The sequence below is a fragment of the Sceloporus occidentalis genome, unplaced genomic scaffold (assembly GCF_023333645.1).
Source record: "Sceloporus occidentalis isolate IW3139 unplaced genomic scaffold, rSceOcc1.0.p SCAF_4, whole genome shotgun sequence".
Classification (NCBI taxonomy): Eukaryota; Metazoa; Chordata; class Lepidosauria; order Squamata; family Phrynosomatidae; genus Sceloporus; species Sceloporus occidentalis.
This window is the reverse complement of record NW_028316984.1, coordinates 195,534,911-195,549,980: the sequence shown is the minus strand read 5'-3', so window position 1 is coordinate 195,549,980 and position 15,070 is coordinate 195,534,911. Positions and strand designations below refer to the sequence as shown.

The following is a 15,070-nucleotide window of genomic DNA, read 5'->3' as shown; positions in this document are numbered from 1 at the left end:
CTGAAATTTAAACATAGTTATCCAAAGTTTTAAACCAGTGGCGGGAAGGAACTAAAGCCCAGAGGCGCTTAGCCACCTTATTGGCATGGAAGATACCAACTGACACTATCTCTGCCCAAAGATATTTGCATGTGTGTCATTAAATAGCTGTAACTTCACAGAAAGGATTTTTTCTGCATAGAATTGCATTCATGCATCATTCTGTTTTGTGAGGGACATCTATGGTATACTTATGGTATGAGAGGAGAAGCCTAGTAAAGGGAGATGCTTTAATTGTACCTCATTTTAAAAATGTACGAAATAGATAGTGTCTCTTTGATAAATGCATTCCCCCATTCCACCTGGTGCAGTCTGTACGGGGTGTACGTACTGCACCAGGTGACACCCTAAGGAGGGGTGGCATGACTGGTCCCCAAACTCCTGGTGAACAGGAGTAGTCTCAACAGACTGGGGGAGGGCAAACATTGTCTCCATCTTCAAAAAGGGGAAAAAAGAGGATCCCAACAATTATCGTCCAATTAGTCTGACATCAATACCAGGAAAGATTCTAGAGCAGATCATAAAACGGAGTCTGTGAACATTGGAAAGTAATACCATTATAACAAAAATCAAAATGGGTTTCTGAGAAACAAGCCATGCCAGACTAATCTGATCTTTGTTTTTTGATAAAATTACCAGTTTAGTAGACAAAGGGAATGCTATAGATGTAGAATATCTCAATTTCAGTAAAGCCTTTGACAAGGTTCCCCGTAACATTCTTGCAAACAAGCTTGTAAAATGTGGGCTAGACAGTACAACTGCTAAATGGATTTATAATTGGTTGACCAACCAAACCCAAGGGGTTCCTCTTCATCCTGGAGAGAAGTGACCAGATTGGATGTCCAGTGGGGTTCTGTCCTTGGCCCAGTGCTGTTCAACATCTTCATCAATGACTTGGATGAAGGAATAGAGGGCATTCTTATCAAATTTGCAGATGACACCAAATTAGGAGGATTAGCTAATACTCTAGAGGACAGCATCAAAATGCAAAATGACCTGAATTGATTAGAAAGTTGGACCAAAGCTAACAAAATGAATTTCAACATGGAGAAATGTAAGGTACTGCACTTAGGGCAGAAAAATAAAATGCACAGATATAGGATGGGAGACACCTGGCTGAATGAGACTATGTGTGAAAGGGATCTAGGAGTCCTTATAGACCACAAGATGAGCATGAGTCAACAGTGCGATGCAACAACTAAAAAGGCCAATGCAGGTTTAGGCTGCATCAATAGTGTCACTATATTCTGCTTTGGTCAGGCCCCACCTGGAATATTGTGTCCAGTTCTGGGCGCCACAATTGAGAAAGGACATTGAGAAACTAGAGCGTGTCCAAAGGAGGATGACTAAAATGGTGAAGGGTCTGGAAACCATGTCCTATGAGGAATGACTCAGGGAGCTGGGGATGTTTAGTCTGGAGAAGAGAAGGTTAAGAGGTGATATGATAGCCTTGTTTAAATTTTTGAAGGGATGTCATATTGAGGAGGAAGCAGGCTTGTTTTTTACTGCTCCAGAGAACAGGACCCAGAGCAATGGAAAAGAGATTCCACCTCAACATTAGGAGGAATTTCCTGACAGTAAGGGCTGTTCGACAGTGGAACACACTCCCTTGGAGTGTAGTGGAGTCTCCTTCCCTGGAGGTCTTTAAGCAGAGGCTGGATGGCCATCTGTCAGGGATGCTTTGATTGACAGTTCCTGCATGGCAGGGGGTTGGACTGGATGGCCCTTGTGGTCTCCATTCTGTGATTCTTTGGTTCTATGAAAGATCTGCCTTTTGGCATAAACAGGCTCTGGTGTTCACCTGCATCCTTTTAAAATGCTGAAGAGATTGTGGGGTGAGGCTCAGTGATGAAAGATGTCCTCAGTCTGCATGTGGCTCATATCCCTCATATCCAGGTATCTCATTTTCAAATTATTATAATTGTGCATGTTATTAATTTGAATGCTGATCACCCAAATTCAACACATTAATCATTGCACTTTTTCTACCAATATGTTCCAACCTCAGTACCAGTACCAAGCTAAGAGCACTTTTTTCCTTCTTTTCCCCCTACCTGGTGTGATGAAAGGGAAGCTTCCAACAGCCCCAGAGAGCAAAGGGACTCCCATAATCCCATTACTCTCTTAAGGCTGTTTAGAAGCAAAGTTTCACCATGTTGCCTAGCCTTTGGCTCAAGAAGCTAACAAAGCCACCACACAATGCAAGGCTATCTCTGCTTGCCTACATTCCTTTCCTGCTTCCTGGGCCTGTCAGAAGTGGGGAGGGAATAAGGTGGCAATTCTGTGTCTGTGTGGGAGTTACTGCAGCCTGCAGGGTGGGATGAGACTCCCGCCAGTGCCAGCCTTCTTGCAATCATCAGCCTGCGATAAGGGACAAATCGGGGATTTACTGCTTCAACTGGCCCAGTCTGGGATTGTCCATGCTTTCTGGGACATATGGCAGCCTTAGGCTTAGCCAGATATTTTTCTGACACCTCTCCCTTTGTGCTCCACCATAAATAGAAAGGCGATGGGTGTAGTGACAAGCTGATGGAGTGCAACAGTGTTTGGAGATGGTGACAGGGGAGCCATAGCAAAGTTCCACATGTAGGACTCTTGCATTACATTCAGTGACATAGGATATTGGCCTCCATGTGACATTTTGCATGCAGAGATTCGTGCTATCTCTTGTAGGATGCTTGTAGGATCTTGGCCACTGTCTCCTTGATCTATATGCAGACTATAGGTTGAACCTCTCTGATCTGGAATTCCAAAATCCAAAGTATTCTAAAATCCAGAATTGACCGCATGGGTGGCTGAGATAGTGACACTTTTGTTTCTTGATGGTTCAGTGTACACAAACTTTGTTTCACGTGCAAAATTATTATAAATATTGTGTATAAAATTATTTCCAGGCTATGTGTATGAGGTGTATGTTGTTGTGTGCCTTCAAGTCATTTCCGACTTTTGGTGACCCTAATGCAAACCTATCATGGGGTTTTCTTGGAAGATTCGTTCAGAAGAGATTTGCCATAGCCTTCCCCTTGGGCTACTTGCTCAAGGTCACCCAGAGGCTTTCATAGCCAAGCAGGGAATGGAACCCTGGTCTCCAGAGTCACAGTTCAGCACTCAAACCACTACGTCACGCTGGCTCCAACAAGGTGTATGTGAAACATTGCAGAGCTTTTTGGATTTTGGAAAACAGAGATATTTTGGACATGGGAGCCAATTCCAAATACAATTCTAAATACAAAATTCTTTTGTGCATGTGTGTGTGTGCGTATGTGATATGTGGTTTGAGCATTGGACTATGACTCTCTGGAGACCAGGGTTCGAATCCCCTGCTCAGGCATGAAACCCACTGGTTGACTTTTGGCAAGGCACACTCTCTCAGCCTCAGGGAATGGTAGTGGCAAACCTCCTCTGAAGAAACCTGTCAAGAGAAATTGTCATCCTTAGGGTTGCCATAAGTCAGAAACGACTTGAAGGCACACAACAACAACAACAACAACAACAACAACGAACATAAATGAATTGTGTATTTAGAACTGGCTCCCTTCTCCAAAATACCTTAGTATTCGAACATCTGAGAAACTCTGAAATCTGAAATACTTCTGGTTCAAAGCATTTCTGATAAGGGAGAGACAACCTGTAGTGCAATCCAGTTCCTACTCCCACAACTATGTGATTCTAGGCTGCATGTATAGTGTGTAGATTAAGGGAAGTAACAGTGCTTTGGCCAGAATACTGTATCCAGTTCTGGGCACCACGATTCAAAAAGGATGTTGAGAAGCTGTACCGTGTCCAGAGGAGGGTGACCAAAATGGTGAAGGGTCTGGAAACCATGCCTTATGAGGAAAGACTTAGTGAGCTGGTTATGTTTATCCTGGAGAAGAGAAGGTTTAGATGATATGATAGCCCTATTTAAGTATTTGAAGGGATGTCATATTGAGGAGGGAGCAAGCTTGTTTTCTGCTGCTCCAGAGAGTAGCAATGGATTCAAACTGGAGGAAAAGAGATTTCACTTTAGCTTCCTGACAGTATGGGCTGTTCGACAGTGGAAGACACTCCCTTGGAGAGTGGTGAAGTGTCCTTCTTTGGAGGTCTTTAAAGAGAGGCTGGATGGCCATCTGTCGGGGGTGCTTTGATTGTGTCTTCCTGCATGGCAGAAGGGGGGTTGGACTGGATGACCGTTGGAGTTTCTTTCAACTCTATGATTCTATGATTATGGCATGGCAGCAATGGGTCGCAGGGGTGGCAGACTTAAGCTCCAATCCTGCTCATGCCAAAAACTAAGAAGAAGCCCTAATGCGTTAGGAAACAAAGGGGATGCATGTCTCTGAATGGACCTCACCTGTTCTTCCTAGTTTTCTTCTGTTTTGCTTCACCAATAGCCTCCAGCTGTATTAATAAATTTATTGTCACAAACCCATGCCAAATTCTGCTCCCTGAGGCCGTTTTCTGAGGATTTAATGTGTGTGTGTGTGTGTGTACATAAGGCAAAGGTGTAGATAAAGAATGAGAGGATTTCCTCCACAACTTCCTCTACTTTCTCAGGAGAATCCTCTCTGCTGGTTGTAAGGCTTGGGAAGATTTGGGGGGGGGGGGGGGGTAGTCTTAAAAAATGCAAAACAAAACAGGACTAATTTAAACACGATTGCCTAGTCTAGCAAAAGGCAGCAGTGCCATCCTGTGGGCAGAGTTGCTTCCTTCCTGCCTGCGGAGCAATTTCTTTCTGAATGGGGTTTATTCCTTTCCAAAAAATTACAGAATGTTATCAGAAGGGACCACAAGGGTCATCCAGCCCAATTCTGCCATGCAGGAATACACAACCGAAGCACTCCTGAAAGATGCCCATCCAACCTCTATTTAAAGACCTCCAAAGATGGAGAGTCCATCGCCCTCCAAGGTAGCCTTCTCCTCTGTTGAAAAAGCTCTTGAGATAAAAATGTTCTTCCTACTGTTTACATGGAATTTCTTTTCTTGTAATTAGAATCCATTGGTTTTTCTAGTTTCTGAAACAGTGAAACTTGTGTTGTCATCATCATCACCTTCTAGAATGTTTTCTGCGCAGTGTGTGTTGTTGTCTCCCTTCAAGTCATTTCTAACTTACATTAATCCTAAAGCTGTATTTTAGAGGAAGGATGTGGCAACCACCTCTTAGTATTCCTTGCCTAAGAAAACCCTATGAAATTTGTGGGGTTACCAGAAGTTGAAGGCATATGACACACACAAGGAGAACCTATCATGGGATTTTCATGCAGAATTTGTTCAGAGGGAGGTTGCCTTTAACAACAACAACAACAACAGGATTTATTTATATGCCGCCCAATCACTGGGAATCCGGGCGGCTTACAACAGAGGGTTCCCTGCCCTCAGGCTTACAATCTAAAAAGACATGACACAAAAGGAGAAGGGAATGGTGAGGGGGGGATCAGGTCCAGTATTCTTCTCTCCCTCTGAGGCCTGGACCAAGGCAGATGGAATGGAGGGAGGGCTCTTCTTCTTAATTGAGGCCAGACCCAATGGCGTTGGGCCTGTCCTTTCACTCCCTCTAAGGCCAGAAGATGACAGTTGGAAGGAGGAAGGGGAGGGCTCTTCCTCTTCAGGCCCGATGGTGTTGGGCCTATCCTTTTGCTCCCTCCAAGGCCAGAAGATGACAGTCGGAAGGAGGGAGGGGAGGGTTCTTTCTCTTTAGGCCCGATGGTGTTGGGCCTGTCCTTTCGCTCCCACTAAGTCCAGAAGATGACAGTTGGAAGGAGGGGGGGGAGGGCTCTTCCTCTGTAACTGTCATCTTCTGGCCTATGAGGGAGTTGACCAGGCAGGCCCAGCTCCACCAGAGCTAGCCTGGAAGAAGAGACTCCTGCCTCCATAACTGCCATCCTCTGGCCTGCGAGGGAGTTGACCAGCCAGGCCCAGCTCCATCAGGGCTACCCTGGAAGAGACTCCTCCTTCCATAACTGTCATCTTCTGGCCTGCAAGGGAGTTGACCAGCCAGGCCCAGCTCCATCAGGGCTAGCCTGGAAGAAGAGACTCCTCCCTTCATAACTGTCATCTTCCAGCCTATGAGGGAGTTGACCAGGCAGGCCCAGCTCCATCAGGGCTAGCCTGGAAGAAGAGACTCCTCCCTCCATAACTGCTATCCTCCGGCCTGTGAGGGAGTTGACCAGACAGGCCCAGCTTCATCAGGGCTAGCCTGGAAGAAGAGACTCCTGCCTCAATAACTGCTATCCTCCAGCCTGTGAGGGAGTTGACCAGAAAGGCCCAGCTCCATCAGGGCTAGCCTGGAAGAAGAGACTCCTCCCTCCATAACTGCCATCTTCTGGCCTATGAGGGAGTTGACCAGGCAGGCCCAGCTCCATCAGGGCTAGCCTGGAAAAAGAGACTCCTCCCTCCATAACTACAATCCTCCAGCCAGGCAGGCCCAGCTCCATCAGGGCTAGCCTGGAAGAAGAGACTCCTCCCTCCATAACTGCCATCCTCCAGCCTATGAGGGAGTTGACCAGGCAGGCCCAGCTCCATCAGGGCTACCCTGGAAGAAGAGACTCCTCCCTCAATAACTGTCATCAGCCGGCCTATGAGGGAGTTGACCAGGCAGACCCAGCTCCATCAGGGCTATCCTGAAGAAAAAGAGCCCTCCCTCCAGTCCATCTGCCTTGGTCCAGGCCTCAGAGGGAGAGAAGAATGCTGGACTTGATCCCCTCCCCCCCACCACCATTCCCTTCTCCTTTTGTGTCGTGTCTTTTTAGACTGTAAGCCTGAGGGCAGGGAACCCTCTGTTGTAAGCTGCCCTGATTCCCAGTGAATGGGCGGCATATAAATAAATCCTATTATTATTATTATTATTATTATTTAGGCCCGGTGGCATTGGGCCTGTCCTTTCACTCCCTCTAAGGCCAGAAGATGACAGTTGGAAGGAGGGAGGGGAGGGCTCTTCCTCTGCAGGCCCGATGGCATTGGGCCTGTCCTTTCACTCCCTCCCAGGCCAGAAGATGACAGTTGGAAGGAGGGAGGGGAGGGCTCTTCCTCTGCAGGCCCGATGGCGTTGGGCCTGTCCTTTCACTCCCTCCCAGGCCAGAAGATGACAGTTGGAAGGAGGGAGGAGAGGGCTCTTCCTCTTCTGACTCGATGGCATTGGGCCTGTCCTTTCACTCCCTCTAAGGCCAGAATATGACAGTTGGAAGGAAGGAGGGGAGGGCTCTTCCTCTGCAGGCCCGATGGCGTTGGGCCTGTCCTTTCACTCCCTCTAAAGCCAGAAGATGACAGTTGGAAGGAGGGAGGGGAGGGCTCTTCCTCTTCTGGCTCGATGGCGTCTTTGTCTTCCTCTGAGACTGAGGCCGCTGCCACACTGCAGAACTGATCCAGTTTGACATGGCTTTAACTGCCATGGCTCCATGCTATGGAATCCTGGGATTTGCAGTCTGTTGTAGCCCTAGAGCTCTCTGACAGAGAAGGCTAAATAGCGCATCAAACCACAATCCCCCAGATGGGGCTTGTAAGTCTAATTTATATCCTGTTAATTACAATGTTGTAAGTTAGACTTACGACCCCATAGCTGTTTCCTATTTACATTTATGGTCATTATACCATTGCCATAATCATAAATGCACCCACTTAAAATCCAGTGAGCTGCACTGAAGGATTAAGCCTGTGGTGCTGGCAAGTGGGGCACTGAAAGATAACAGTCCCAAGTATGTCCAGTAATTGGTGGTCCATCAAGGAATTGCTGGAGTCCCTCTTTCTACATGACACACTGATCACTGGTGGGCTGAATAAGTCATCCTTCAGTGACCCGCTCACCAACACCGTAGAACTCTCTGCCCCTTGGTGTGACTGGCTGGATTTTAAAGTGGTTTTGGGTGGTCAGATCTGGAGACATCAGAGACTATCACACATAGATGGGATTGGGATGGGATCGCTCCCCCATCCTTATCCCATCCATGACAGCGATCACGCGAAAACCATTCATAACATAGTGCTGATCCTGACATTATCAAATCATTTAAGTGGCTTTGCATTAACATGAACTCTCATTAATGCAAAATGCTGGGCAATGCCACTTCAATGATGGGACAATGACAGGATCAGCGCAACGTCATATGAAAGTCTTTTGTGCAATCGCTGTCACTCATGCTTTCTGGATGGGATAATGCCCAAATAAGCAAGACGTCATCTGAAAGTCCTTTGTACCATCACGCAGGAAGGACAGGACAGGGATGGGACAGTGACATCCCATCCTATGTGTGACAGTCTCCATCATGTCTGATGCATGATAATGGCTTTAAAGTGGCTGTTGCACTATACCATCCATTCTGCTGAACACCAGCACTGTGCAAACAATTGTGTATATGTGATTATGCTTGCTGCAACCCCTTGTGTGTTTTATGGTGCTTCTGCAGTACTCATAAACACTTACAGAATTTTACTGACACCACTGTAAACTGTGGCCAAAAACATACAATCACTCACATAAGGGACCTTTATGTAAAGTGATCTTGTAGCACCTTTGAGATTAACTGAAAGAAAGAAGTTGGCAGCATGAGCTTTTGTAGACTTCAGTCTACTTCCTCAAATGTAAAATACATCTGAGGAAGTAGCCTTAAGTCTGCAAAAGTGCATGCTGCCAACTTCTTTCTTTCAGTTAGTCTCAAAGGTGCTACAAGATCTCTTTACATACTTATTTTACAAACTAACAGCTATACCATTGAATAGGGGACCTTTACTGTTCTGTGCCTTCAGACTGACTCTGACTTATTCACAGGTCTTCTTCTGTGGCTGAGTATGAATTGCCCAGGGTTATCCAGTGATTTTCCTAATTCAGTGCTTAGACCACTACAGTATGTTGTTGCCTGACTTACCTCTGCATAGAACACCAACAGGCCACTGACTGGTGTCTTCAAGCAGCAGACTTCTTCTGTACTAGGAAAAATGGCAGTTTACAACTAAATATCCCATCCTTTGCTAGCTCCCTTGGATGGAGCGTTAATTGTGATGCACTTGGTAAATTTTAAGGTTTTAATCTGCTCAGAAAAGGAGACACTTCAATATCTTGCAAGAGGCGGAAAGGGAAAGCTCTGTTTATTTCTTTGTTCACCAAATAAAATAAGATAACACTATACTTGCCAAAAATACAAAGGCAAAATACATCTTTCCTTTTTTTGGTTGCACTGCTAACAATTTGATACTGAATGGCAGGAAAGGAGGGAGATCAATTCCCTCAAGGCCTTGATGGGTAAAATGAGGAAAGAATTCTCCATTGACCATGGAGTTATGGAATTGGTCCTAGGTCTTGCTCCAGCAATTTTGTACAGTGTGCAAGACCCCCAGTGGGGGCCAGATTCAAGCCAATGACGTCACACATAGGCAAAATACAAGGAGAATATACACAAAATACACTACAACCCCCAGGTCCATAGGGGATAAACATTTGTGTGGAACTCACACAATTATGGATAACGATGTGGAAACACACGATTATGGATAATGATGAACCCTATTAAAATGAACAACTTCTGGCAGAAGCATATCATAGAATCACACCAGAGGACCTAGAGATGCCCAGAGAGAAGACCTCCCTAGGAATCTCTAGGTCATATAGCATGATTCTATGGTCAGCTTCCTGTGGAAACATAACATGGACTCAGTGGAGGACCTACAAATGTCTAGAGAGAACACCTCTAAGAATCTCTAGGTCCTCCAATATGACTCTATGGTCAATTTCCACCATAGGCATACCATAGAGTCACAATGGAGGATCTAGAAAATACCTAAAGAGTATATTGTTTTTTGTATGCAGGTAAGTAAACTCACAGATGTTGACCCTAGACAGGGGTCATCATACTGCAACAGTTTGTCACAGTGTGCTAAGCTGCTTTTGTTCTTTGACTAAGCATCAGAGAACTTTTTCCCTTCCCCTCCCTCCCTTTCTCTTTCTTTTGCCACTGACATTTCACTACAGATAGTCAACTATGTGCAGGTTCTTAGTCATGCAGCAGCAGCCCAAGTGTGCATAATAAAAAGGCATTTTACCTGAGCACCAAAGCTGGATTCAAGAAGGTGGAAGGGGATGCTCATTCAACTGCGTCTCTCCAAAGCCGAGCGCAGCTGTGCGGATAACAAATGTCCACAATAGAGTGAGAATTCTGGTGTACAGGAGCATCGCATTTAGGCCCAGCCACCCATGATGCAGCAAGCAGGAAGCCTGATTCAATGGGAGGTCCTTGACAGGACTGCCAAGGAGCCCAAGGCTCTCTCTGGACAACCTGGCTATCACAAAATAAATACAAAACCATTACATGTAGAACACCAAATGCATCACAGACAGTAGACATAAGTCTAGGAAAACTCATGCTGCCAACTCTTTCTTTCCGTTAGTCTAAAAGGTGCTACAAGATTTCTCTACATGCTGATTCTACAGACTGACACAGCTATATCTTTGAATTCTACCATGTAGAACACTGTTTCATCTGGCCAGGTGTGGTCATTTCATTTTAAGAACACAAACTGGTTGGGACACATTCAGAAAAGGATGATAAGCAGGGAGGACAAAACATATAAGGAAAAGTTGAGGGAATTGGGTATATTCAGCTAGGTGAAAAGAAGACTGAGAGATGGCGACTGCCCCTTTGAAATGCCTCAAGGGCTGCCATAGAAAAGAGGGCCCAAGCTTGTGCTCTGCTGCTCTAGAGGATAGGACCAGTCTAACGGTTTTAAGTTACAGGAGGGGGATTTTGATTGAACATTTGAAGGAACTTCCTAACAGTAAGAGTGCTTTGGCAATGGAACAAATTGCCTGAAGAGATGGTGGGGTCATCTCTTGATGTCTTCAAAAAAGACCTGCTAGGAATGCTCTAGCTCAATGATTCCCAAACTTTGGTCCTCCAGATGTTTTGGACTTCAGCTCCCAGAAGTCCTGACAGTTGGCCAAGCTGGCTGGGGCTTCTGGGAGTTGAAGTCCAAAACATCTGGAGGACCAAAGTTTGGGAGTCACTGTTCTAGATGGAGTTACTGCGTTGAGCAGTAGGTTGGATGCAACAGCCTTTGGAGATCTGCCCAACTCCATGATTCCATCATCAATATCTTAGCATAGGGATGAGTACATTCCAGTGGCCAGTTCTCACTCCTCTTCTATCTTCTGTGGGCTGCAGCACCTCCAAGTGAAGTAGGAGTAGGCATCCAAAATCAAAAAATGTGTATTTCCCAGCTCTCCTTCTAAATCAGCACAATTCTGAGTATTCTGCTCCTGCAACATTCTCCTGTTGAGATCAATAGAAATGTTGTTGTTGTTGTTGTTGTTGTTGTTGTTGTTGTGTGTCGCCAACTTATTATGGCAATCCTAAGGCAACCCTATTATGGGGTTTTCTTGGCAAGATTTGTTCAAAAGAGGTTTTGCCATTGCCTTCCCCTGAGGCTGAGAGTGTGTGATTTGCCCAAAGTCACCCAGTGGGTCTCATGGTTGAGCAGGGTTACGAACTCCTGATCTCCAGAGCCCTAGTCCTACTTTCAAACCACTGCACCATACTGGGTCAGGTTTTTGTTTGGCTGGTGTTCCTGTTTCTTTTAAAGTTTCAAAAATGGCTAAAATTTCTAAATAGTAAAGCTTTAGTTTATAATGGGGTTATTTCTTTTAATTGTAATTTTAATTCTAATATGTTTTATTATATTTTGTTATTACTATGTTGTACTCCGCCTTGATTCCCTAGGGAAAAGGAGGAATATAAATAAATTATATATTATTATAAACAGCTGCTTAAAAACCTCCCAGTGCCCAACCAAACATTGAAAACAGCAGAAGTCCACCACTGTGGAAACTCTATTCCCGGATCATGAACTTGGCTTATAGCAAACATCACTGTTAAGTGATATTCAGAATACTGTAGTTTGGCCAAGCACCGATTACACAGTGCCTGCGTCATCCTTACTAACATGCAACCAAATTCCTTCTTTTTCACTTAAACATATTTTGCAAACTTATAGCAGCAGAATTCAGCAGAAGAAACATGCCAAGAAAACCTCATGATAGCTTCGCTTCGGAGTCACCATAACTCAGAAACGACTTGAAAGCACACAGCAACAACAGTACTAAGGTAGAGCCAATGGACTGACACATTCTAAGCCCCTCACTGAACTACAGATTCCAGGATTCCACAGGATGGTGCCACAGCAGTTGAAGTGGTATCAAACTGGAACAATGCTGTAATTGTGGGCATGCACCCACACTCACTAGTAGGTGGTCTGGGTTTTCTTTTTCCTCTGTGGATGAGGTTTTGGAGAATTGTTTCAGAATTGGTAGATCGTAGCACTATTACGCTAGTGGAGACTGCCTTTCTTGCTCCCTCACATGACGCCATTTTGTCTCAAAGGCTGGTATCAAGAGTATCCAATTTGGGCTGCGTACAGATGTCAGAAGCCACGCCGGGCCTCCCATCCCGGCAGAAGAGGATGGCAGGGTTTTTACAGGCCCATGTGGCCAACTCCTCTCCGCTGGCTGGGCTGGAAGAAGTCAGGGTGCTCCCAACAGTGACCCCACTGTGGCTGGCATAGCGTTCGGCCCTGCTCTTGGCATCAAAGTGGCGTCCCTGAGTGGCAGCCAGGTAGGCGGCCACGTTGTTGTTCCTAGTCCGATAACCCCCTTCCCGGCTACGGCCCAGAAGAAGGGAGATGTTGGGGTTACGGGCGGCGTAGATGAGAGGGTTGATGGCCCCGTTGGCCCAGGCCATCCAGCTGGCCGCAGCGTCTACAGTGGGCGACAAGGAGAGACGCCCCAGAGCCGCGGCCAGACCCAGGATGCAGTAGGGTCCCCAGCAGCAGATGATGGAGACGATCATGATGAGGACGGTGGTGGCTGTCCGCATCTCGCCATAGAAGCGGAGCAAGTGGCCGTAGGTGGTGAGGGGCCTCACACGGCTCTCGGAGAGCCGCACAGCCCGGCAGATGTGGTAGTGGCAGAAGCACATGAGGGCAAAGGGCAGCAGGTAGCAGAGGATGATCAAGGCCGCCCCGTAGGGGGGTCCTAGCCGGGAGGAGCCCCATGGCAGGACGTACATGCAGTGGTAGGCTGTGGCAGGGATGGCACTACCGGGAAGCACTCTGGGTGATATCTCTGCCACTGTCGCCACCTGCTGGTCCTCATACCAGTCCTCTTGGGCCAGTAGGTACCAGGGACCAGAGGATCCTAAGGAGGCCAGCCAGATGGCAGCCAGGAGTTGTGCAGCACGTCTTCGTCCCATCTTGTGTCGGGGCTGTCGGACAATGGCGCAATAGCGGTCGAAGGCCAGGAGGGCCATGGTGAGGGTGGCGGCGGCACCCAAGGCAGCATGGAGGGTGGCACTGGCCAGGCAGAGCCGAGGCCCCAGGAGCCAGGTGCCTCTGAGGAGGAGGCCCAGGAAGGCTGGCGGGAGGCACAAGAGGGCTGCCAACAGCTCAGCCACTGCCAGGGAGAGGACGAAGGCATTGGTGACAGTCCGGAGAGGAGGGTGGCGGGCGATCACCCCAACCACGGCACTGTTGCCCAAGGCTGAGAGGGCAAAGAGGAGCAGGAGGAGCACTGCTGCCCCAGACCAGACTCCTGAAGGTCCTGATGCTGGCCCCCCAATGATGCCACTGCTCTCATTGGACCCCCTCGGCCCGGAGGCATTGCTCAGCAGGGTGGCCACCTCCATGGAGGACAGGGTGACCAGATGTCCTAGGACTCCACCCAGGAGGTCACTGAGGAGGACATGGCACCTCAGAACGTAGGGCATTCAAGAAAAATGTAGGACATTACCAAAGAAAAGCTAAGAACACCAATAGAAATCCTTACTCCTTAGTCCTCCTCAGAATGGAGGCCATTTTGGACGTTTTTCCTGGACTAGAAAAAGAAAATAGACGACACGACAAAATAAAAGCTCAAAACATGAATATGGATGTAAATGTGTGCTTCTTAGTCATGCTCAAAGAGGAGAACCTTTGGGAAATTCCTCCTGGAGAGAAGGCTGGAAATGCAGGAGACTGTCTTGGGAAAGGAAAATAGAGGACAAGACCAAATCAAAGGTCAAAACACCAATATGAATGTAAATCCGTGCTTCTTAATCAGGAATTTTTAGGATTTTGGAAATTCCTCCTGGACAGAAGGTGGAAACGTAGGACACGTTCCTGGAAAAGGAAAGCTCAAAACATCCATATAAATGTAGATGGGTGCTTCATTTAGTTATGCTCAAAGAGGAGGACCTTTTGGAAATTTCTCCTAGACAGAAGGCTGGAAATGGAGGACACAGTCCTGGGAAAGGAGAGGACATGACCAAAAAGAGATGCCAAAACATCAATATAAATATTAATCCATGCTTAGTCATGAATTTCTAGACTTTTGGAAATTCCTCCTGAAAAGGTGAAAATGTAGGGCACAGTCCTGGAAAAGGAGAAGAGAGGAGACGACCAAATCATAGCTCAAAACACTTCAGATATAAGTGTAAATCCATGCTTCTCAGTCCTGTTCCAAATGGAGGGCCTTTTTGGAATCCCTCCTTGGCAGAAGGTTGGAAATGGAGGACACACTCTTGAAAATAGAAAATAGATGACATGACCAAATCAAAGCCCCAAACACTTTGGATATAAATGTAGCTCTGTGCTTCTTTGCGATGCTCTGAATGCAGGACCTCTTGGAAATCGCTCCTAAGCAGAAAGTTGGAAATGGAGGACACAGTCCTGGAAAAGGAGAAGAGAGGACACAACCAAAGAGGGGGGAAAATCCCAAAACATCAACATAAATAAAATCTGTGTTTCTTAGTCATGAATTTTTAGAATTTTGGAAATTCTTCCTGGAAAGGTGGAAATGTAGGAAGCAATCCTGAAAGAGGAGAAGAGAGGACACCCCCAAATCAAAGTTCAAAAAAATCACATAAATGTAGCGCCTTGCTTCTTAGTCCTGCTCCAAATGGAGGACCTCTTGGGAATCCTTTCTGGACAGAAGGCTGGAAATGGAGGACACGGTCCTGGGAAAGGAAAATGGAGGACACGACCAAATCAAAGCCCCAAACACTTCACATAAATGTAGATGCGTGCTTCTTCTCAATGC

General features: G+C 46.5%; 1 protein-coding gene across 1 annotated transcript; it reads right to left on the bottom strand.

Annotated features, from left to right (window-relative positions):
- Window positions 1-11,313: 11,313 nt before the first annotated feature.
- Window positions 11,314-13,679, bottom strand: LOC149315236 (G protein-coupled receptor 135-like). The gene has a single exon (XM_089523183.1). It carries the CDS (start codon window positions 13,677-13,679, stop codon window positions 12,375-12,377), a length of 1,305 nt encoding a protein of 434 aa, XP_089379309.1. The 3' UTR covers window positions 11,314-12,374.
- Window positions 13,680-15,070: the final 1,391 nt, after the last annotated feature.

Coding starts and splice junctions, on each gene's coding strand:
- LOC149315236 (XM_089523183.1), bottom strand. CDS start 13,679: ATGGAGGTGGCCACCCTGCTGAGCAATGCCTCCGGGCCGAGGGGGTCC.